This window comes from Ovis aries, chromosome 19, assembly GCF_016772045.2.
Source record: "Ovis aries strain OAR_USU_Benz2616 breed Rambouillet chromosome 19, ARS-UI_Ramb_v3.0, whole genome shotgun sequence".
Classification (NCBI taxonomy): Eukaryota; Metazoa; Chordata; class Mammalia; order Artiodactyla; family Bovidae; genus Ovis; species Ovis aries.
In genome coordinates this window covers 48,521,776-48,544,738 of record NC_056072.1, presented here as the reverse complement: position 1 = coordinate 48,544,738, position 22,963 = coordinate 48,521,776, and the positions used below count along the sequence as shown (strand labels likewise).

The 22,963-nt window shown below is 55.3% G+C and overlaps 1 protein-coding gene across 2 annotated transcripts; it reads right to left on the bottom strand.

Annotated features, from left to right (window-relative positions):
* Positions 1 to 9,386: 9,386 nt before the first annotated feature.
* Positions 9,387 to 20,577, bottom strand: SEMA3G (semaphorin 3G). Of its 2 annotated transcripts, none has more exons than XM_042236123.2 (16): positions 20,395 to 20,577; positions 18,568 to 18,728; positions 18,382 to 18,444; positions 18,133 to 18,252; positions 17,780 to 17,870; positions 17,538 to 17,654; positions 17,176 to 17,321; positions 16,861 to 16,975; positions 16,699 to 16,768; positions 16,280 to 16,424; positions 15,750 to 15,981; positions 15,556 to 15,647; positions 14,877 to 14,918; positions 13,951 to 14,179; positions 13,552 to 13,691; positions 9,387 to 12,256 (listed from the first exon to the last, which is right to left on the bottom strand). In XM_042236123.2, the coding sequence occupies exons 1-16, from the start codon at positions 20,501 to 20,503 to the stop codon at positions 11,816 to 11,818; spliced, it is 2,313 nt and encodes a 770-aa protein (XP_042092057.1). In that variant the 5' UTR covers positions 20,504 to 20,577; the 3' UTR covers positions 9,387 to 11,815. The 2 variants fall into 2 exon arrangements, with proteins under 2 accessions (XP_042092057.1, XP_027814127.2); XM_027958326.3 differs by having other exon boundaries at positions 9,387 to 12,253.
* Between the last annotated feature and the right edge of the window lie 2,386 nt (positions 20,578 to 22,963).

Sequence of the window (22,963 nt, the reverse complement as noted above, 5' to 3'; positions counted from 1 at the left end):
GACAACTACTTTCCACTTTTTTAGCCATTTCTTAATATATTAATCGTAAGACAATTTTTACTTCCTATATATTCCATAAAGACCTAGCACCTTTAAAACCTTCCCATTTTCATTCCCTCCGTCTTTTATAATTACTTCACAATTTCTGTTAAATTAACCTTCAGTATTTACATTACTGTGGCTATGTAATTGCTGTTTACTACTGAGTCAAGTGGTATACTATGTTTATTTTTCCTCTCCTGTACATTTTTTTTCCTTTAAACATATATATATATATATATATATATATACTTTTTTTTTTTTTTTTGCTATTTCACTGAGTTCAGTTCAGTCACTCAGTCGTGTCTGACTCTTTGTGACCACATGCATTGCAGCACTCCAGGCCTCTCTCCATCACCAACTCTCGGAGTTCACCCAAACTCATGTGCACTGAGTCAGTGATGCCATCCAGCCATCTCGTCCTCTGTCATCCCCTTCTCCTGCCCCCAGTCCCTCCCAGCATCAGGGTCTTTTCCAGTGAGTCAACTCTTCGCATACTATTTACCCATAGCTAATTCTTCCCATATATTCCACATGATCAATTGCCTGCAATTACAGTTTTCCTCGTAGGCTGAATATCAGATGGCTCTGCACTTTTCTGGAAGACCTGCCTCCTAGAGCCTGCTCCTTCTGCGCTTGCTGCTCATTGGGCCTTCTCACAGCTCCCCCATGACTTTGCCTTTTTTCATTTTCTCTTCTGCAAATTAGGGGACTCAGTGCTGTGCTTCCTAATCTGGACATCCGAGGACACTTTGTCAGCGCTCTGCAAGTGACAAGAGAGGTTTCAAGTTATATTTTAAACAGTATTTTACCTATCCTAAAGATTCAACTCTTGCAGCAATAATTCACAACTGAAAGCTACTTCCAAAATTAAGACATTAGTTTCTCACAGAGCTTATATATTGGGGGTCACCAGGCATATTCTCAGACATCTGGGGTAATATCTTTTCCTTTAAAAACAAGAGTCCATTTCTATACTACTCAAGGGTGAGAAATACCACTGTAACTGAAAATAATGGCCCTCTATCAGCACCCTCTAAACTGCTGCTGCAGTGGGTGGCAGGTGGAGCTCACAGTGGGAGTGGGGAGGTGGGGTGTGTTTTGTCACCCAGACATTCAGTTGCCCGATTTCTGTGTGCAGTTGGTGCCTATCAGAACCGTGCACATGTGTGCACACACCCTTATTAACTTTATCATAGTGTGTATACCCTTACTCTTCGTTGATGTTAATAGCTAGCCCCATTTTTGTGGGCTAGAGAGTCCAACTTTGACATGTCCTCTTCATCTGGGCCTAATCAGCCAGTCTCAAATAACTTGGCTTTTTCCTTAAACTTTTAACTTGGGATAGTTTTCAAAGATTTAAAGAAATGTTGTGAAGATACTGCAGAGTCCCCACATACCCCAAGCCCAGTTTCCCCCATTAATGTCTTGCAGCAATACGGTACATTTGTGACAATTAATGAACCAATACTGATACATTCAGTTCAGTTCAGTCGCTCAGTCGTGTCTGACTCTTTGCGACCCCATGAATCGCAGCACGCCAGGCCTCTCTGTCCATCACCAACTCCCGGAGTTCACTCAGATTCACGTCCATTGAGTCCGTGATGCCATCCAGCCATCTCATCCTCTGTCGTCCCCTTCTCCTCCTGCCCCCAATCCCTCCCAGCATCAGAGTCTTTGCCAATGAGTCAACTCTTCCCATGAGGTGGCCAAAGTACTGGAGTTTCAGCTTTAGCATCATTCCTTCCAAAGAACACCCAGGGCTGATCTCCTTCAGAATGGACTGGTTGGATCTCCTTGCAGTCCAAGAGACTCTCAAGAGTCTACTCCAACACCACAGTTCAAAAGCATCAATTCTTCGGCACTCAGCCTTCTTCACAGTCCAACTCTCACATCCATACATGGCTACTGGAAAAACCAGAGTCTTGACTAGACAGACCTTAGTCGGCAAAGTGATGTCTCAGCTTTTGAATATGCTATCTAGGTTGGCCATAACTTTTCTTCCAAGGAGTATGTGTCTTTTAATTTCATGGCTGCAATCACCATCTGCAGTGATTTTGGAGCCCCCAAAAATAAAGTCTGACACTGTTTCCACTGTTTCCCCATCTATTTCCCATGAAGTGATGGGACCAGATGCCATGATCTTTGTTTTCTGAATGTTGAGCTTTAAGCCAACTTTTCCCCTCTCCTCTTTCACTTTCATCAAGAGGCTTTTAGTTCCTCTTCACTTTCTGCCATAAGGGTGGGGTCATCTGCATATCTGAGGTTATTGATATTTCTCCTGGTAGTCTTGGTTCCAGCTTGTGCTTCTTCCAGTCCAGCGTTTCTCATGACGTACTCTGCATATAAGTTAAATAAGCAGGGTGATGATATACAGCCTTGACGTACTCCTTTTCCTATTTGGAACCAGTCTGTTGTTCCATGTCCAGCTCGAACTGTTGCTTCCGGACCTGCATATAGATTTCTCAAGAGGCAGGTCAGGTGGCTGGTATTCCCATCTCTCCCAGAATTTTCCACAGTTTATTGTGATCCACATAGTAAGGCTTTGGCATGGTCAATAAAGCAGAAATAGATGTTTTTCTGAAACTTTCTTGCTTTTTCCATGATCCAGCGGATGTTGATCTCTGGTTCCTCTGCCTTTTCTAAAACCAGCTTGAACATCAGGAAGTTCACGGTTCACATATTGCTGAAGCCTGGCTTGGAGAATATTCAGCATTACTTTACTAGCATGTGAGATGAGTGCAATTGTGCGGTAGTTTGAGCATTCTTTGGCATTGCCTTTCTTTTGGATTGGAATGAAAACTGACCTTTTCCAGTCCTGTGGCAACTGCTGAGTTTTCCAAATTTGCTGGCATATTGAGTGCAGCACTTTCACAGCATCATCTTTCAGAATTTGAAACAGCTCAACTGGAATTCCATCATCTCCACTAGCTTTGTTTGTAGTGATGCTTTCTAAGGCCCACTTGACTTCACATTCCAGGATGTCTGACTCTAGATGAGTGATCACACCATCATGATCTATTAACCAAATAAAGCTCATATTTTATTCAGATTTCCTTAGTTTTTACCTAATGTCTTTTTTCTATTCTAGCCACCCATCCAGGATACCACATTGCATTGAGTTATCCTGAGTCCTTAGGCTCCTCTTGGCTCTAACAGTTTGTCGGATGCTCCTGGTCTTTGATGGCCTTGATGGTTCTGAGGAGTGTGGCCAGGTGTTTTGTTGAGGGCTGCTCAATTTGGATTTGTCTGATGTTTTCCTTATGATTAGGGCTTCCCCGATGGCTCAGCGGTAAAGAATCTGCCTGCAATGCAGGAGACGCAGAGTATGTGGGTTCTACCCCTGGACTAGGACGATCCCCCGGAGTAGGAAGTGGCAACCCGCTACAGTATTCTTGACAGAAAAATCCCATGGACAGAGGAGTCTGGCAGGCTACAGTCCAAAGGGTTTCAAAGAGTCGGACACAACTGAGCGACTGGGGCACACACACACACTCGTGGGTTTGAGGGAGGAAGACCACACAGGTAAGGTGCCATTTTTATCCCATCAAATTGAAGCTATGTATGATAGGCATAACTTAGCCTTCTTGATGTTCATCTTGGTCAGCTGGCCAACTTAGTGTTTGTTGAGTTTTTCCAGAAAGAGAGAGGTTACTCCCTTTTCCCCCTTCGTACACTGTACATTTTGGAAAGAAGCCACTCTGTGCAGCCCACAATTAATGAGTGGGGATTTATGTCCCTTCCCTCTTTAAGGACTGAGTAGCTACATATATTGTTTGGATTCTTTCTGCTTGGGAGATTTACCTGTCCTCTCCCACTTACTTATTGACTCAACCATTTATATCAGTGTGGACTCATGGATACATAGATAATCCTTTGGGTGATAATCCAGTTCTACTTATTCTCTTGGTTTTACTTATCCAGGTGGTTCTGGCTTTGGCCACTGGGACTCCTGTGTCCCTTTCACATACTGCCATTATTGTGTTCCCTTTTGGTTTGGTTTTGTTTTGAGCACTTCTTTGCTTTTTAGCCCTACAAGATAGCCCAGACTCACCTGCATTATTCATCTGTTTCGGGCTGGGCTGGGTCTTTGTTATGGCCTAGAGGCTATCTCTAGGTGAGGCGAGCAGGGGCCACCCTGTTGTCGGGGTGCACGACCTTCTGGCTGTGGCGGCTTCTCCTGTTGTGGAGCACGGCCTCTCGGCGCTCGAGGCGCAGTAGCTGTGGCATATCGGCTTAGTTGTCCCACAGCGTGTGGGGTCCCCCTGGACAGGGGATTATACCCACATCCCCTGCATTGGTGGGGGGATTCTTAACCACTGGACCACCAGGGAAGTCCCTCGTCTTGAATATTTTAAACGCTTGTTTCCATAAATAGTGTCTCTGTGAGAATTACTGTTTTATAACTTAGGACCTAGAACAAATAGTTCACTTGGGGAGAATAGGAATAGACGTCAGATAAAATTTCCCCGGGCACCTGCTCCCCTTGCTCTTAATTCTTGGCTTTGTGGGAACCATGAACGAGGGCCAGAAACTTCAGAATCTCCTTATGTTTCCTTTTCTGCTCAACCACCCTCTTTCTTGTCAATTTGAATTTTTTACACCTTTGCCTTCCTCTCCATCCCACGGCCAATGCTCAGCCCAGACGCTTGTGCCTCACAGGACGCCAGCAAAAGCCTTCTCTGCATCGTTTCCTGCGTCCACTTGCTTTGCTGACATATCTATCCTTTTCCCTTCTGGCAATTGCCTTAAAACGTCCGCTGGCTCTTCTTTACTCAGGACGGCCCTCACTGACCCTTCTGGCAACTGCGTAAAACGTCCGCTGGCTCTTCTTTACTCAGGATGGCCCCCACTGAGCTGGGCGCCTAGGGTCCTTCATGGGCACTCTGCCATGGCTACCCTGGTGTAATGGGCCCTGAGCTCGGGGCTTAGAGCCTAGAGAGCCATAACCTCTGTCGTTAGCCTGGCGAATCCAGTGTAAGAGCCGCTTCTCCATGCCTAGGCGCTCCCGCTGATCTCTGCTTGTGCCCCTTTGATAGCCTGTGCTCTTCTCCATCTGGTCCCATAATTGTCTCTCCCTCTAGCTTGGAAGTCCCTGATAGGAAGGGACCTGTCTATCTTATTAACCTTTCTCCCCCTCATGGTGTCTGGCTTGGGACCCCACATTCAGAGTCAGTTTGATGTCACCCGGATTATTGGATGTGCTCAAATCCTGCATTTATAAGCCTGTGGTTTTACTGTCAAACACCAGAGGGCACTGTGAGCACGTTGAGGAAGAAGAGTCTAACCCTTTACACATGGAAGGTTGAGAAAGGCTTAGGGAAGCTTCCTTCTATTTTAGGATTGCACAGGACTTACTGCTATTCAGGTGTCCTGAACACATCCATTCAAGTTTATTCATGAGCTGTGCCCATTATATTCAGAGATTAGTATAGCCGTGGCAGTAATTCTAAGTTACTAATGACACTTAGCATCATAGGTCAGGTCCTTAGATAGGACTGCCTTCCAGATCTCTCGAGACCCAAAGTGATCTTCCTAACCACAGCTGCCCTCCTCTTACCCCTAAAAATGGGATCTCCCAATTCCAAAGGGATTGAGTAATATGGTTCTTTTCCTCTTCTGCCCTCCCCTCCTGCTGCGTACACACACACTCACACACACACACACACACACACACACACACACACACACACACACACACACTCTGACATCAGGGTCTTTGGTCCGTGGTTCAAAGGCTCTGACTTCCTGTGGACAGAGCAGGAGGTTGTTATGAGAAACAGCACCCCCATTGGCCCTGATCCCAGGGACATAGCATCAGCCCCCTGTGTGCTCCCAGACTCCCTGGAGGTGAGTTTTAGCATCACAGGGTCCCAGATGTGAGAAGGCTCCCTTACAGACCAAGCCAGGGAGCCCCATTGCAGAGGGGGTGGCTATTTGCGAGGATCTCATGCCTGGTACATTTTTTCCAAAACGAAGAATGGCAATTGCAGGCCATAAACCAAAGAGTTGATGTTTTTCAGAAAATAATCTCACTTTCCTCTGGCAAACCACCTCCAGCCCCCTGACATCCCTGAGTATGAGGCCTCAGTAGAGGGAGTGAAGCCCAGGAGCTCCTCCCTCTGGTCTTGGGTGTAAGCTCATTCCTGGAGCCTGCCCTGAAGTGCACCTCTGATAAACAGGAAGGCGTGTGCGCCATCAGTGTCCGTCCCTCACAGAGCATCTGAGACCTGTCTGGGCCATCAAAGCCATCCCCAGCCCCCAGGAGCATTCTGGAGGGGACTCTAGCCTCACCAGAAACAATTCCCCATTGTGTCCCCCTACTTGGAAATGGTAGATTTGTAAACAGGCCCTTACGTTTAGGCAGATCCTGCTCTGGCTTTGTGCTAACGTGTTGTTTTTTCTTCCCTGAACAATGTCCTTTCCAGTAGGGCCAGCCGTTCACACCATTGTCTGAGACCCTTGGACTACAGGAAACAGCACCAGATTCTTATCAGCTGCGGGCCAGGCAGAGTGAACAGATGAGGTCATGCCCATAAAGCAAGCTGCTGGTCTGCCACATCATTCTTCCATACCTTTATCTGGGAGAACGGAGCCCCTGTTGTCTCCCAAACTGGGAAATCTGGGCTTTAAGTCTCTAATACTGTCTCCTCCATTTGATGGCAGACACTTGGACTCTGCTCTGGGCCCCTTGATTCACTTTGGAATCCTCTCCTGCCTGCAGCTGTCCCCTTGCCCTGGTCTTCCTTCTCTGCCCAGTGGGATGTTCTTGGCAGTGAAATATGCCCTTGGGATGGGTTAGGTGCACTCCAGTCATCTTCCTCTGTAGGGGACAGGAATTAAGACTGGCCTCCTGAGCCGTCCTCATAGCAGAGTTCCTGAGTACAAGCTACTAGTTGACTGCTGGAGGCCTAGCGTGAGCATGAGGGTGGGCATCCTTTGCGAGGCCTCCCTGGAGACTGCAGCATTTCCCATCCTCAGTGGAAAATGAATTTTTTTTTTAAATAGGCTACATTGAGGAACCAGAAGTTTCCTTAATGAAAATCCAGCGGGAAAAGTGAAAGGCTCCATTAGGACACGGCCTCTAAGGAAGGGGGGGCCAGGAGTGGTACCCACACAAAGACTGGCTGGGGCTGAGCAGTGGGAAGTGGGCACGGGGCCACTTTCTTCATCTCCTGTGCACCAGGAGGGTGGGTGAGTCCGGAAGAGAAGCCAGGGTGGAGGCCTAACAATCCTTGAGCTCCTTATCAGGTATTATATCCAAACCTAGTCCCACCCATTCATTCTCTCTGCACACCAGGGCCAATTTTGTAATCTCAGATATCCCCCAGGGATTTGATCTTGCTGCATGTTGTACTTTCTCCTTGCCAGAGCCCTTTCAGGCTGGGACTTGAGTGAGGTTGGGGTAGATCCTTAACTGGGGTGAGAACTGGTCTATTCCTGAGCAGCTGTCTGCTACTTGTAAGGAGATGTGGCTGCTGGGAGCCACCTCAGTTTGCTGGACTGCAGAGCCCTGTGAGACCCACCTCACTCCAGCTGCATCCCGGGTCCTTGCCAGCCCACAGAGAGGAAAACCTGGCAGGAGTCAGCCCTGCCTCCTGACCTGCTGCCTGCTCGCTTCTGCAGTCGGGGGATTTTAGGGGTGTCTGAGACCTGATCCCAGCTTAGCAAAGAAGCCATTTGAGAAAGTGAAAAGGGCTGTCTTCCTCCCTCATCCTGCTCCCACTCTGCCCCTTACCCTTGCTTAGAAGCTAGTCTTGTGGACTACAGGACAGCCACAAGCTTGGAGTGAACCCTAACCCTACGCAGAGGACCATGGCAGACACAAGAGGAGCAGGAAGTGGGCTGGGGAGGCAGGCTGGGTGTGACGGGACAGGAGCCAGAGGCAGGCCAGAGTCCAGGTCCCAGGAACAGCAGACCGGCGGCTTGGCGGCCATGGGGTGTCAGGTCCTGCTGTGGCACTGGCCACGGGAAACCCAGATGCGTCTGTTCCATCTGGGAAGTCAGCGCCTCCAGAGCTTACAGGCTTAGAAGGCAGAGATTAATTAATTAATCTCACATGTAAAGGGAGGGAATTAATCTAACCAGCATTTCCCCCAAAATATGCTCTTCAAAACATTAGAGACATGAAATGGCAGCTGCTCCATGGGGAAAAAAAGGCAGGGGTGGGGGCTAGAGGACCACATGCTTTGGAAGATCATACAGCGCAGAGTAGGCATGCATGTTAACGAGGAACCATCGCGGGGTCCTCAGGAGCTTCACAGGGAAGCAAGCTGGCAGTGCACAGCTCTGCGGGGCTAAGGGGACAGAAATCCTGTGCTTATCTGACTGTTGGCAAGGATCTCATGAGACAGTTGTTCAAAGGACACCATTTTGGACGTCATTTGACTAACCCCTTTCTTGGAGCCCCTTTCCAGCTCTAGACCTGCTTGAGAAATCATGAAACAGGCCCAAAGACCAGGGGACGTGTAAGACAGGAAAAATCTGGGAGCAGGAGATAGAGTAAAATCCCTGCAGCAGGAAATAGGGCTCCAGATAGGGGGTGGTGGGGTAGGGGGTTGAGTCCAAGCCCAGGGGGTCTTCAGGGAATGAATGGTGGTGATGTCGGAGCAGAGACACCACGCATCCCAGGGGAGAGGGGGGCTCCCTCCCTATTCACACAACCACCCAGCCCAGCAGTCCACACGGTGCTCTGATGAGGCTTCTCAGATGGTGGTGGCGGCCTGGGGAAGGGCAAGAGGGTTTTATGTGAGGCCTGGGTGCTTGTGCACAGGCCAGGGGGCAAAAGCAGGGGTCCTGCTCCAGGGCTGGGGTTGCAAGATGGGACTAATGACTGATGACTGTTAAGCCTACTAGTCCATAGCATGGGTTGAAAGGCCCATCCAAGCAAGAGCCTGGGCTCTGTGGGGACTTGGGGTGATGTCCTCCCCATTTCTAAAGCAACCCTGCCTTTTCCTACCTCCCTCTGGCACCAGTGGAGTCTGCTGTTGGGGCAGGGGCATGATGTCGGGGGCGGGGGGAGTGGGGCTGGGGGATAGGTGCCTCCTGAAGCCTGCACAGTAGGTCAGACTCAGGGGGTCCCCCTCCTCTCCCAAAGCTGCAGCTCCCACAGCACAGCCTGCCCCCCACCCCCCACCCCGGCCGCCAGCAAGAGCACAGTGGCCTTAATATACGTTGGTATGTGGCTGCTGAAGACAGGTGCCAGGCCAAATGTTGCTGTCACAAAGTCAAGTGTTATTGTGAAAAAGGAGCAGGCTGCCTACGTGCCAGCTGCCCTTTGCCAGCAATTTTTTTTTCCTGGCTCAACATCTTCCTGAAGTTCCAAGAAGTCTCAGAAGCCCATGGGATGGGATTTTCCTAATTTAATAAGCAATCTCAGCTTCATAGGCAAAGCCCTCTGACTTCTTCCTTCCTCTGATACCCATCTCCTTGCCTTTTAGAAAAAACCACCCAGGGTGTTTTTGCCCTTCTGAAATGGACAGGAAAGGCTCCTCGTTTACAACTCACATGAATGGCATCAGTCAATTTAGTACAGAAATACACAGACACAATAATGATATAATTACGTGATATAAATATTAGCTTCATCCCTTTCCCTGTAGATTGTGTGGAAAACCCCTGCACTCTCCTCACCAGCGCTCAGGGGCAGTGACGATATAAAGAACAATGGTAATTATGAGAAGTGTGCTTTGAAGACAGAGAAACCATGAGGCCCATCCCAACAGAAGAATACAAAAATAGAATTCACACATAGAGGCATTTCCAGGAGTGAATAACACAAGGTACCATGGGGATGAGGGGGGTGGTGGAGATCAGTAGAAGCTGTCCATATTTTCCAAGTCCAGGTGTTCCTGGTCAGGATTTTAAACTCTTCCCTCCATTTCCCGGAGTAACTTCCCCAGGGGACCCAGCCTAGTTGCCACTGAAAACACCTGGCATACAGGGGCAGAGCTCTCGGCAGCTCTGACTTCCATGCCTGGGGCTCTTCCGTAGCCGCTGTCTTCCCTTCCCCTCTTCTCCAGCCCCCTCCCCACGGTGCTCCTCCTCGGCTTTTACCTGCTGACATCCCAGCCACAGCTGCCCCTGGCTGCAGGCTTCCCAGAGTGCTGTCAGGTTAGCCTCAGGACACATCTGGCTCACTTTCCACACGAAGAGGGGAAGGGGCCTGTTTCAGATCCCTGAGGTGGCAGGAACCGGGAGGTGAGGAGTGGATGTGGGGCTCAGATGCAATCCAAGGCAGACACAGTCTGGGTTTGAGTTCAGCGGGGCAGGAAGCCCTGTCTTTTTATCTGTTTTTTTTTTTCCCCCCTTCCTTCATCTTGTGTTTTAATGGAGGGAATCTTGAACCTGAGGCTCTTGTCCCCCTCCTGTCCATTCTGTGCGTCACTGGCTTGCTCATATGCAGGCTGGGAACAACTTTTCATTTAGCCCTCCTCCTCCTCCATGCTCCCCAGCCCACGAAACACATTACTGCTGATGGCAAAAACACCTCCCCACACACCCAGACAGAACGTGTCCTGGCCACCTGAGCCGGCAGCACCCCCCAAGAACCAGCAGGCCTTAGCAGCTTCCCCCTGCGATTTTCTCCCTTAAAAGAAAAATATAGGCTTCATAAATGAACCACCCATGACAAACCCTTATTTAGCAGAAACCAAAGATCCCAGGGCGGGAAACCCTCTGGCTGCTGGGCTGATTGATGCCTTCTTGGGGCCTTGAGAATCCCTGTTCCTGGGTCCTGTAGCCAGTCCTAGGGTCTCCTGACCTTGCCCCGCCTCAGCCCTCTGTGGCCCCCTATGCAGAGCGCTGCCTTCTGTCCTCACCACACAGCTTGCTCACACAGCTGCCACGTCCCCACCCTCCCAGGCTGTGCGCAAGCTTGCGTTGCCCTGGGAAAGACAGCCCACTCCTCGAAATACCCCACCTCCCCTCTCCCTATCGCCTAGTCCACAAAGATGAGGGACAGCTTCTCCTAGAATTCACCCTCTCCCTGCTTGTCAACATGGAGACCCTGATGGTGGGGAGAGGCAATCCCATCAGGAGGGGGTGGGCATCCCAGGAAACATGCCTGGCAGCAACGGGACCAGGGGCAGAGAAGTTAGGCTGGGAGGTTCAGGGAGCTCTAGCAGTCTGTGCTTCTGTGATTTTGAGACGGAGAAGAGGGGGTGGGCGGTGGCAGGCAACCACCAAGACATCAGGGCACAAAGTGGGAGGGGGTCCTTTCTGTTCCACCTTCCCAGCGCCTCCACTTTCCCTCCCCACCTCAGTCAGGGTAGGTCTTCTTAGCCAGTGCTAGCTGGAGGGGCGACTTCCACCCTCCTCGTCTGCCTGAGGGCCCCCTGCCCAGACACCACCTCAGCTGCACCCACACACCCACTCTAAGGGTCACTCAGAATGGCCATTGTTCTGCAGGCTGGGTAAGAACCACCCGACCCTCTCGCCTCTGGGCACAAGCGGAAATGTGCTGTGGGAGCCTTGCTCAAGAACAAATAGCAGACCCACCGGGGTTGCCAGCAGCCAGAGGGTGTTGACTCCCGCCTGGGACTGAGAGCCCAGAGAGGGACAAGGAACAGGCCTGGGATACAGGGCCCTCCATCAGGCCCCAGCCTATCCTGCGGGTGGCCTGGTAGGGGCCTGGGGACAGAGATTCTCTCTCCAAGAGGCCATCAGGCACGTTAGCCCCCTCTGCCCTAGCTGGGTGGGTGGGAGACGCTGGGGGCAGCTGCTGGCCACTCGGCCCATCCTGACCAGCCCCTCCTCCTCCCTCCTCTGTGTAGCCTCATACCTCCCGGGGTGTCCGATTGCGCTCGGCCTGCACCCGGCTCTTCACCTTCTTGCCCAGCTCCAGCCCCACCCAGCTCTTGCCCTTGGCCTGTTTGCTGCGGCTGCGGCTGCGGGAGGGGCACCACACTCGCTCACAGTACTCATCCACCCGGGGCAGGTTGGCGAAGCCGATGAGCTGCATGATGTCCTTATACCAGGCCTTGGAGTAGGGGGAGGCGGGGCCGCCTCGGGCTGTGGGCTCCTCTGGCCTCGGCTCCCGGGGGAACAGAATGTCGAGCTGTGCAGGCACGATCACCTCCAGAGCCAGGCGGACCACCACCTGGGAGAAGCCGTGCTCCAGCGTCATGCAGGTGTAGGTGCCCGCATCCAGGCGGTTGAGCCTGCGGAACAGCAGCCCCTGCTCTGTTTGCAGGACGCGCTCGTCAGTCTTCACCTGCTGGAGGTGTGGGAGGGCGTGAGGGCGCCTGGAGCAGCGCTCGCCCCATCAACCTCTCTGCCCCTTGCTTTTCCACATTTGCCATCTCAGGGCTCATTCTCCCCTTCCCAGCAGCGTGGCAGGCTCAGAGTCCTTGACTGAACTAACTGCCGGCAGGGCCTCACTTTCCCAGAACCCGGGACAGGGCCTGCAAAGGGGACTTCTCAAAGATCTGATTGACTAGTTTCTCCCCTCATCAGAGCTCTGGAGCCCCTATCTTGGCCTTGGGGGCCCCTGGCACACATTCCCAGAGAACAGAGAGGGTTAAAGGGTATTTATGGGCTTTTTCTCGAGTCGGGGTTTACCCCCAGCCCCAGGACTGAACCCCTCTACACTCGACACTGTACAGAGCTCTCCCTGTCTTGGTCTGCATCGTTCACTCCCCCTCCACTGCGGGACCCGCAGGCCCATCGCGGTGTAGGAGGTGGAGCATGGTTCTGATCCCGCCCATCTTTGGCCTGGACCCTGTGTGGGCTTTAGTCCGCGTGTGTGTACATTGAGGCTGCACTGCTTGGGTGGTGAGTGTTGGGTAACTCCATCTCCTTGCTCCCCTGCCCCTGCCCTCCCGGGGAGACTTCTCAGTGCCCAGCCCAACAGCTGGCCCAAGGCTGGCCTCCCCCAGTTCTCAAGCTGGGAGGAGAGCCCCTCCTGTAATCAACTCACTCCCTCCCCTTCCCTATCCGTGGGAGCAGCTTGAGAATGGCTCTTCACCCTGCCCCACCCACGCCCTCACGCCCCAGACTGAAGCCATCTCTGGGGTTGACAGACTTTTCTGGATGGGGGAGGAGAGGGCCTAGGCAGTCAGCTGGACTCCAGGGAGGAAGTGAGAGGCCAGGCAGTGGGTACTTGTGTGTGTGTGTGTGTGGTGGAGGTGTATGTGCAAGGGCCGGTGGTCAGGGGCCCAGGGCTCCTAGGGTGAAGGAAGACCCTGAGGAAGAGACCCCTTCAAAGATGAGCCATATGTGGAAGCATGGGGGCCTTCCTGACCAGCCCAGACCCCCTTCCCTGTCCGCCATCTCTGCGACGCCCTCAGACAGAGCCCAGCCCAGTGCCTGGGAATCTGTGGGGTGCCTGTCACTGTCTACCACATCTGGCCTGGGTGTTCCCAGGTGGCAGGAACGGGGCACCTCCTTCTAGGCACCCCAGGGGCCTGGTACACACTTTTCTTAAGTTGATCTTGGCATGTTCCCCCCGAGAGTTCAGGGAGGGGTGTGACCGCAGGACGCCTGCAGGCTGGAGCCAGGGTCCTCACTCACCTGCTCGGGCCTCTCATCCCCGGGCCTCTGCAAGAACCAGCGCACAGCAGCCTGTGGGGACTTGGGCAGGCACTCTAGGAAGGTGCTGTTGTGCTCCGTGCCGTAGATAGTGGTGGTCGCCGCGAGTCCCGCAGTCTCCTCTGGGGGAGATTTGGAAGTGGGCTCAACTCAGGAGCTATAAGGCCCCCAGCACCACCGACTGACTCCCACAGCCCAGGCCCCCCCATGAATGTGACAGGGACTAGGCATCTGCTGATCTCTAAGCCCCTCTCTCTACCCAAAGACCCTGCACCCATAGCTGACAGGAGTTACCCACAGAGAAACTGAGGGCTGCCTGTGACCACACGAGCAGCCTGAGGCCACACTCCACAGGGGCGATCGGTGCCCTCCGCTGCTCACCCTCCTGGCTCTGGCCCAGGCACTGCAGGGCAGGGTTGCCGTGCCGGATGTCCTGGCGGCGGAAGCGCCGTTTGCTGGTGCCCGGCCGGTAGCGGGTGCAGGAGGCACCGTCCCAGGCGCAGTAGGGGTCCCGGGCCAGGCAGCACTCCGCACAGGCGCTGCCATATGTCTCGCACTGGTGCAGCTGCAACCGGGCCACGCCCAGCCTCGAGCCCACGTACAGCATTTGCTGTGAGGGACACAGGCAGAGCCCGAGGTGAGTCTGAGCTCCACACAGAAGCAGCTAGGCTCTCAGCCCCCTCAGCACTCCTGAGACCCCTGACATTTGCAAGTCTTTCAGAACCTCTTGAGTGCATTCCCAGAACAAAAAACGTTTATCACCATGTGATCTACATCGGACCCTCTGCTAAGGCGTGGGGGAGATGCAGTGCATCCGGGGTCTTCTCTCTATGGGGCTTTTCCGACCCTTCCAGCAGCAGACCTTTGCCCTCTACCCCAATGGCCTTGCCTCTGACTTTAGAGGTGAACTCTGCCTTGAGCAGTCGTAGCACAAAAGTCGAGATTTACCCAAAGATAAACTGGGGCGGATGAATTTGGGGAGATTTTGCCACTTGCAAAAGGACACACAGCATGTCCCTAAAATCTGTTTGATGTAAAATCTGGATCCTGTTTTCAAGCACGATTTTGTCTGCCCTGAGTTGCTGGCCTTTGTGGATCTCCCCTTATCTGAACACAGGCTCACTTACTGAGGGCCTCCCATGCCCATGGGTTCCGTGCATGGGAATCGCAGCTCCCAGCTGAACCCTCAACCCTCATTGCAGGGCCTGATCAGGCAGCCCCAGGACCTGCTGGGAAACAGCAGGGCTCAGGGAAACTTCAGGAGATCAGAGGAAGGAGGATTTGGCGGCCACGGCAGCTGCTCTTACCCTTTTGACGGAGATCTCCATCTCAGTGATGGGTGTTGGCACCTGGGAAAGAAGCGAGACCTCCCCTGAATCCCTGCTTTCAGCCTCTTCCAGCCTCTGGGTGAAAGCCATCTTTCTCCCAGGTCAGTGCACTCCCTGGCAACTAAGGCCAGACGGTCTTTCCCACACATTGTGTTTTAGAAAGGTCCCCTCTCCCTGGCTGGCCTCCAAGGCTTGGCTAAAAGCACAAAGCTCTGGTGTCCCCTCCCACAGCCCTGTCCCCCAGCAATGAGGCAGCTGTCCCAAATCACCCATTCCACCCACTTGGGGAAGCTCAGCAGTTCCCCAAACACAGACGATCCTCTGCCTGACTCTGTAGAGGGGTCAACAGAACCCCTTGGAGTGTCAATCACCCCTCACTGCAACCTGAGCCTGGCAGGGCTTTGTCAAGGGGCGATCGCCTTGGCCATCTGTCCCTGGGCCCCTCACCTCTCAACTCACAGACTGTGTCTCCAGGCCCGCAGTCATTTAGAAGCGTCGGCAAGGCCTCTGCGATAGTGAGGCCCACTGCCCACTGACTGCGGGTTCGGTAAAGATAGGCCCATTTCCCTCCTACACTTTGCTCCTGCTTCCTTGTAGCCAGGCCTAGACACAGGGATGGGGCCTACGGGAATCCTCCCCGTCAGTTCCCCCTGCTCACCTTAAACACCTGGAGCTCTTCCAGAAGTACTTCCTCAGGCTCTGCAGAGCTCCCCCCCTGGAGGGCAATGACCTTGAGCACGGACCCTGAGTCTGGGGCAGGGGAGGAGGGGTCAGTGGGAGAGGAAGGGGCAGAGGGGCAGCTCAGGTCCCCGCACACCTCCCCTGCCCGGCCACCCCATGCAGCCCACCTACCAGTCCCCAGAAAGATGACGTCGTAGGTCCCATCCTCTGCCTCCACGCGGTCCACCACGATCTGACGTAGCTGCTGCGCCAGATGGGTTTTGACAAGGACAGGGCGACCCCGCCGGGGACGCACGGGCCGGAACATGAGTGGGTGGGCTCGGGCAAACTGCAGCACCTCATCCGGGTAGTCCTTGGTGCTGCCAAAGGGCCGTCCTGGCTGTGCAGTCATCTTACTGGGGCACTGTAGGCCGTGGCAAAGGGAGCGCCTGAAGCCTCCTGGGTTGTCGCATTCCCCACCCCCAGTCTGTGTCTAGACTCCACTGGCTGTTCACACCAGCCTCCGAGGGACAGCTTGTGGACTCTTCATGCTGTATGAGAGACTCCTCAGTGTAGTCAGGGCTCCGCTCCCCTCCTCACCCCACCCAGCCCAGCCACTGCCCTGGCGCTTCGCGCAGACACAAGCCTGCCCTTGGCCTCTAGAGCCCCTCCTGGCATCTACTCAGCCCTCTTCTCTGCCCTGGTCCCAGGCAGATACTCACCATGCCAGGACGTGGAAAGGGCACCTTGCCCCCATAGGGCCCCCATTGGTGCTGGGGACCATCTTGGTGGGCAAAGGGCCCCTTGAAGACCTCCCAGATATCAGCCATGTGGTACACACAGACGGCATAGCCCTGGAACACAGCGCTGCAGAGGACAGGCCGGGATAGTCAGGCCGGGGAGGTTCTCAGAGACAGGAAGGGGGCAGCCTAGTTCCATAGGGAGGATGATGGTACCCGCGGTCAGCAGAGACGGGAAAACAAGGACACCCAGGCAAAGGATACAGCCGCAGAGTCACCGAGTCAGGGACAGAGTCAGGGACCCCTGGCTAGGCTGGGACGTGAGAGCAGGGGCTCAACAGGGGAGGCCAGGGTGCAGAGACAGGGCCGGGGGTGGAGGTGAGGGGAGGCTATCTGCCCACCTGACTGTGCTGAACAGCGCGTACACCTCCAGGCTCTTCCCCGAGTTGGGCCACAGCAGGAAGACGTCCTCTGGGAGACAGAAGGCCACCACCAGTGCCGCCCGCTCACGGGCCCTGAGCCCTCTCCAGCCCTCACCCCACGTGCTCTGGCCATGCCCTTACCCAGCTGGTCGAAGTGGGTCTCGGCGCCGCCAGGGCCAGGCACGGAGCAGAGCAGCCTGGCCTTGAGGAAGGTGCTCCACTTGTTCACCAGCACCCGCTGGCCGCCCGCATCATTCTGGGGGGTGGGGGCCAGTCAGCCTTGGGGCCCGAGGACAGCCCCCCCCTTCCTGCTCCTCCACCCTCACCCTTGGAGGGAGGCATGGATGTCAGCCCCACACCCTCGCCTCAGTTTGCCCACTGTTTCAGGTGGGGACAGGGCTGGGAAGACGTGTATGGCCAGGATTCCAGCCCCACTGTCCCTCCCACAGCTCTCACCACGCAGACGCGGCCCACTCGGCTGACGGTGGCACGGCCCGGGCCTCCGTCAGGCGAGGGGACCGTCTCCGAGAAGAAGAAGTACACCTTGTCATCGTCCGGGTCGGAATTGTCAGGGATCCGGGCAGCCAGCACAAACCTGGGGTCTGGGAGGCAACAGGGAGGAGTTGGCAGGGCCCTCACGAGGAGGAACAGGGCAGGAGTGAGCCAATGAGGAGGAGAGGCGCAGGGACCCCAGGGACCCCACTGGGTCTTAGGGAGTGGAGTGGGGATGGGCTGCCCTCCGGTCCCCACTCCCTCCTCGCTGCCGGTGCTGGGGCAGAACCCAGTCAGCCTTGCCCTTCGCAGAGCCCTGAGCTCACCGTGCAGGAGGTTCTGGTCAGAGTCGGAACGCAAGGCTGGTCGGGGACCCCCAGACCGGAAGATCATGGCCTCATGCCCCAGGAAGTCGGCATTGAGGCCTGTGTACAGCTCCCCTCCTAGGGTTGGGGTAGGGGCAGAGTCAGGGGAGGAGGGCCAGGCCCTGAACCCAGCCCATCCCTTTCCCATGATGCTGGCCGACCCCCACCCTTGTCATGCCGGCCCTGGCCTGGGTGTCACCCACCTACAAAGGTGCTGGCGAAGGGACGACTGGGCTCGTGTGGGCATCTCCCCCTCCCACTTTCCATGCTTCGGGGCTCCAGATGGAGCACATGCTGGGAAGAGGGACGGAGGGAGAGGTGTTACCTGGGAAAGCAGTGCCAGCCCCCGGACAGTGGCCATTGCGTGCGGCCAGACAGTGGGGGTGGGTGGAAGGTGCCCTCATTCAAGACCTTGCCAGTAGGGGCGGCTCCTTGGCACAAAGGCGCCTTTCAGGCTCTGACCCCTCTGCCCTGACCCAGGCTCAATGGGTAGAATTCAGACAGCAGGAGGAAATGTCACAGCTTCCCAGCCCTTTGTGGGGACGCTGCAGCTCACCTCTCCACGATGCCCAACAGCAAGGAGGGCACAGGTGGGCTGGAAGGCACCAGTGCCACACGCCAGCAGATGGGTCCGGTTGTGGGGGTGCAGCAGCCGTACAAAGTTGGCGCACTCCACCTGGGGAAGGGAGGCGGGGGTGGGTCTTGGGTGAGACCGAGGTCTGTTCTACATGGCCCCAGCTCAGGCACCTGGGGTCAGGGCCTGTGTTGGTCAGGGTGGGGGACCGTCCCTCCTGATAGCACTCACCAAAGGATCTCTTCCCTTGCGAACGCACTCCTCTCTCTGTCCGGGCTGTGGTGGCCACAGGACCTGAAACACAGCCAGGTCAGCCTGGCTGACCCCTGACCTCACAGCCTCAGTTGCCCCAGTCAGCCTCCTGTCTGGAGTCACGTAGCCCTCAGAGGGAGTTGCTTCCCAGACAGTCCAGCTCACCTCCCGGGGATCCGGCCACGTCTGGTCCAACCGCAGAGAGTAGATGGCATCACGGCCGCCCAGAAACAGGCGGTCCCGGTACTCGTCCAGGTACAGGGCCTGAAGGTCCAGGGAGCCCCGGGGCCCCAGAAAGATGGCAGAGCGGTTGGCAGATAGGAGGTCTAGGAGGGAGCCGAGAGAGGGAGTCAGAGCTGCTGCTCAGCCCGCTTCTCCAGCCAGTGCGTGGAGGTGGAGGGTCCCAGCTGTGCGTCTACCGCCCCCCACACACTCACATCTGGAAAATGTTTTCATCCACAGGGCTGCTGGAGGGCTTCTGGGAAGTGACTCCTGGGGGTGGGTGGGACAAGGGACTCACAGCCCCCCACCCAGCCAAGCCCACCCAGAGGCCTGCCCCCTTTCCCTCCACTCCATGGCCCCCTGGTCTTCAGTTCACATCTCCTTCCCCTGGCCCATCTGTGCTCTACCGGCTCCTCAAGGAAGATGGCTCCACCAGCAGAACTTACAGCTGCAAGCTGCGCAAAGTGCTGGGAGAGCCTGGAGGAAGGCTGAGTGGCCTGAGCAGCATACAAGGCTGACTCAGCGGGACGGGCAGACAGACAGGGGAGAGCGTTCCCAGCAGAGGGAGCATCTGCCTAAGGCCTGGGTGTGGGAGAGGCCAGGTAGGGCCAGGCGGATCTCTAGGCTCTGGTCCAAGGATATGGCTAAAGAGGGCTTTCTCCTCCATAGATGCTGCCTATCCAGGAATGGAGGTGGCTATCTGCAAATGATGATCCCAGGAGGTGGGAGTCCTGAAATAGGTCCCTGGGGTCCAGCTAGGTCACTGGAGGAGATGGATGTGCAAACAGACAGCAAGATGTCTGGCCACCCTTGGGGAGGGGGAATAGCCAAGCCTGCCCCAAAGGTCAGCTTTTCTATGCCCAAACACTCAACTCTATTCCCAAACTCATTAACAACCTCTTCCAGGAAGCCTTCCATGACTGATAGTACTTTGTAGATTTGCCCTATTTGGACCTTTTCTCGTAGCCTGACTTCCCGAAAGCCACAGCTCCCAGGGCAGGACCCCATTCCACCCCTCCTCCCCAATCCCCCCACCACCACACTCCCTTCAGACTCCAGAGTGGGGCCATGTCCTCCGCCCCCCAACTCTCCAGAGAAGGCCTGAGTCTTGCCCCTAGGACTGGGGGAAGGTGACCATCCCTCTGGTTTCCCCAGGAAGAAAACTCTGAGGCAAGCCTGTGTCTCATCAGATTCACAAGAGGCTTGTGCCGGCTGCAACACTATATGCCAGGTTAGATCTGCAGAGGAGCTTCCTGGACCAGGATGGTCAAAGAAGGGAAGCTACACAGAGCCTCATGGATGGAAGGCCAGCATTACAAAGTGGGCTGCCAGAGGTAGGAGTGGGAACAGGGTTGTGGGGATTGGCTGAGGGGCCCCCTCTTCCCCATTGCCTCCCCTGGGCAAGGAGCTGAGAGTGGACAGATCCTCCAGACTTGCCCTCTCTGCCCCCTCCCCATCTCTCTCTGCCACCTCTACTGAGCTCCCTCTCCTTTTCTCTACAGCCCCCTCACTCAAGTTCTCCCCCAGTGTGTCTCCGTCTCCCAAGGATTGGTCCCCCTCCCCCTGCCTTCCTCCCAGGAGCCTCTGGCGGCCAGAAGGGAGCACATGGCCGGGAATAACTGTAAAGTCCTTCCCGCTGGCTGTGCTAGGAGTGGCTGATCCCCCCTCCGGCTGGCAGGACAGACTGCCTGGGGCTGGCTAGAGTCCCACACCTGGGGCACAGCAGGGTCAGGGGCTCCATGGACACGCACACAGAGAGCACTGCCCTACCTCGGAAGGAGAGCCGCAGGCGGGGCACGCTGGGGCCGGGGCTGGGACTGCCGCCCCGGAGGAGGAGGCACCCCAGGAGGCAGCAGACGGCCCAGGCTGAGGGGGCCATGCTGAGGAACGGGGGCGCAAGCTGCTTGCAGAGCTGCCCTGGGTCCCGCCGCTGCCGCTGCTTGTAGTTTGCCCAGTTGCCGCCAGGCCTGCTTCTGCTACTTATAAGGCAGCGGCTCCACCCCGTCCAAGGCGGGGAGGAGGAGGGAGGGGTCAAGTGCCCCGCCATCCACCTGCAGCCTCTCCCTCCACCTCAGCTGGCCCAGTTGGTGGCTCTGTGTCAGAATAGCTGCTTCTCCATTTGGGAGACTTTTTTTCCGGCCAGGCTATGGATGGTTTATACAGAAATGTCCATAAACCCAAGTCCCTCGGCTCTAGCAAAATGTCAAGGGGGAGAGAGAGCCTGGAAGGGAGATCAGAGGTTGATGAGCTGGATGGGTGGTCTAGCTGGGCTCTCTTTTGCTCCTTGCCCCTCCACTGCTCATGATAGGGACCCCCCCACCATAGGTTGATTCTGTGCCCAGCTTCCTAACACCAAGAGTCCAGCCCCCTGAAGCCTTGGCCTGGCTCCCCAGCTCCCCTGGCAGGGCCCAAGTTGCCTAGGGGTACTCATTCCAGCCCAAGGGACTCCGTGCTTTGGAAGAGGACTTGAAGTCTGGCCGCACTTTACAGATCTGAAATTGGCAACAGATGAATGGCCAGACTTCTCCACCCAGGCCTATTCCTGTCTGGCCTCCAGGCCCCACATCCCATTTCACAGGGTCAGGAAACAGGATTCACCTTGTGCCAGAGAAGCCCCCTTTGCCCTGCCTCCCTCCTCCAGTTCTCCCAGAGCCCCAGGGCCCAGAGCATCACCAGGTGAATGGTGGGTTCTTCCCAGACTTCCCCTCTGCCTATAGGCCCTCTATCTATGGCTCCTCCAGAGTGAAGGTAGGGGAGGATGCGCATGCCCCCATTCCGTCTGCTCTGAGCACTGATCCAGGGGACAGGAGAGTCGCGGAATAGCAACAAGAGGGGAGATGAGGCTGAGAGGCTGAATAAGGACACTCGAGGAGACCCCGCTCCCAACATCCCTGCAACAGTAGTCCCTATCTCCACCCTCCACAGCTGCCACCCCACCCCATTCCAGACCCCTACACTCAGAATCTGAAGCCTCGGGTGCTAAGATTTCAACCTTTAGCCAGCATCTTGGTGCTCCCAGGATTCTAGAAACTTTTGTAAGTTAGGCCTCCTGGAGAGACGAGCCTGAACCCTCGGATGGCATCAGAGAATGAAAGAGGTGGTCCAGGCCACATAGGAGCCTGGGAACAGGACTTGCTCTGTCCTGCCCCTTTGCTCCTAAGAGTACTGGGATCCCACCTCCCTTTCTAGCTCATTTCTGAAAGGGAAATAGATCAATCTCTTTCTCTCTCGCTCGCTTTTTTTTTTTTTTTTTAATTGGAAACAAATCAGTCTCTTGAATCAGCATGAGAAGGACCCAGGCACCTGGAAACCTGTCTCCCGGTCCCCATCTCCTCTAGAAATATGCATGCCTCCTGACTTGGGATTGAGCAAGGGTCTACTCAGGGAGGCCACTCTTCCTCTGGATCTCCTGGAGAACCTTGGGCAAGGCCCTTCCTCTCTGAGGGGGCCCGTCAGTCTCAGTCTCCTCCTTCCAGAGCCAGGGACCAGCCACCTCAGGGGCACCAGGCTCTATAAACTGGCGAGAGGCGCTTGTGCAGCGGCTGCCATGATGGCGGTCATATCCTGGGTCCCTGGAAGGGTAGAGTCCCTCTGCATCCGTCTCCCCGGGGAGATGTTTCAGCCTGTCACCCAGGCCAGGGGGCAATGTCTAGCTGGAGACTGAGCTGGACAGCCCCTCAACCAGCATGTGGCCACCAGCTGTGGGCGGGAGGCCCAACACTCAGCCTGCCAGCTCACCCTGGGGATCTAAGCTCAGCCAGGCCCCCCGCTGTGACCGCAGGGGAGGCCTGGGTTTACTCAGGCAGGATGTGGGGGCAGCCCATCCCACACTGCAGAAAGGCAGCCCGTGGCATGGGCTGAACTTGCATGGCCTCACCAGGCCCTCTTCCTCTCTGGGCCTGGCTCCCAGTCTAGGAAGTGGGGTAAAGATCTTCTGTAAAGATCTCTGCTTGCAGGGAATTCCCTGGTGGTCCAGTGGTTAGGCCTCCGTCCTTTCATTGCTGAGGGCCTGAGTTCTATCCCTGGCCCAGGAACTAAGATCCCACAACGTATGTGGCACGGCCAAACAAAACAAAACAAATTTTAGATCTTCACTTGCTGGCTGCAGGTAAGAAAAAGACCCCAAGTGTGCCCTTGATGGCTGAGATCAATGGGCCCAGCCACAGACATCTTGTGCCATCTAATGGACAAAGTCAGAACTGCTGGAGGTCCAAAAGCTGCTGGCTGGGTCAGGCCCTGGATGGGCAACAGGGCCACGCAGCAGAAACTACAGCCTCTTGACACAGCACACAGTAAGTAACCAGGCAACCTTAATACGAAGAGAGAGGCAGGGGCAGGG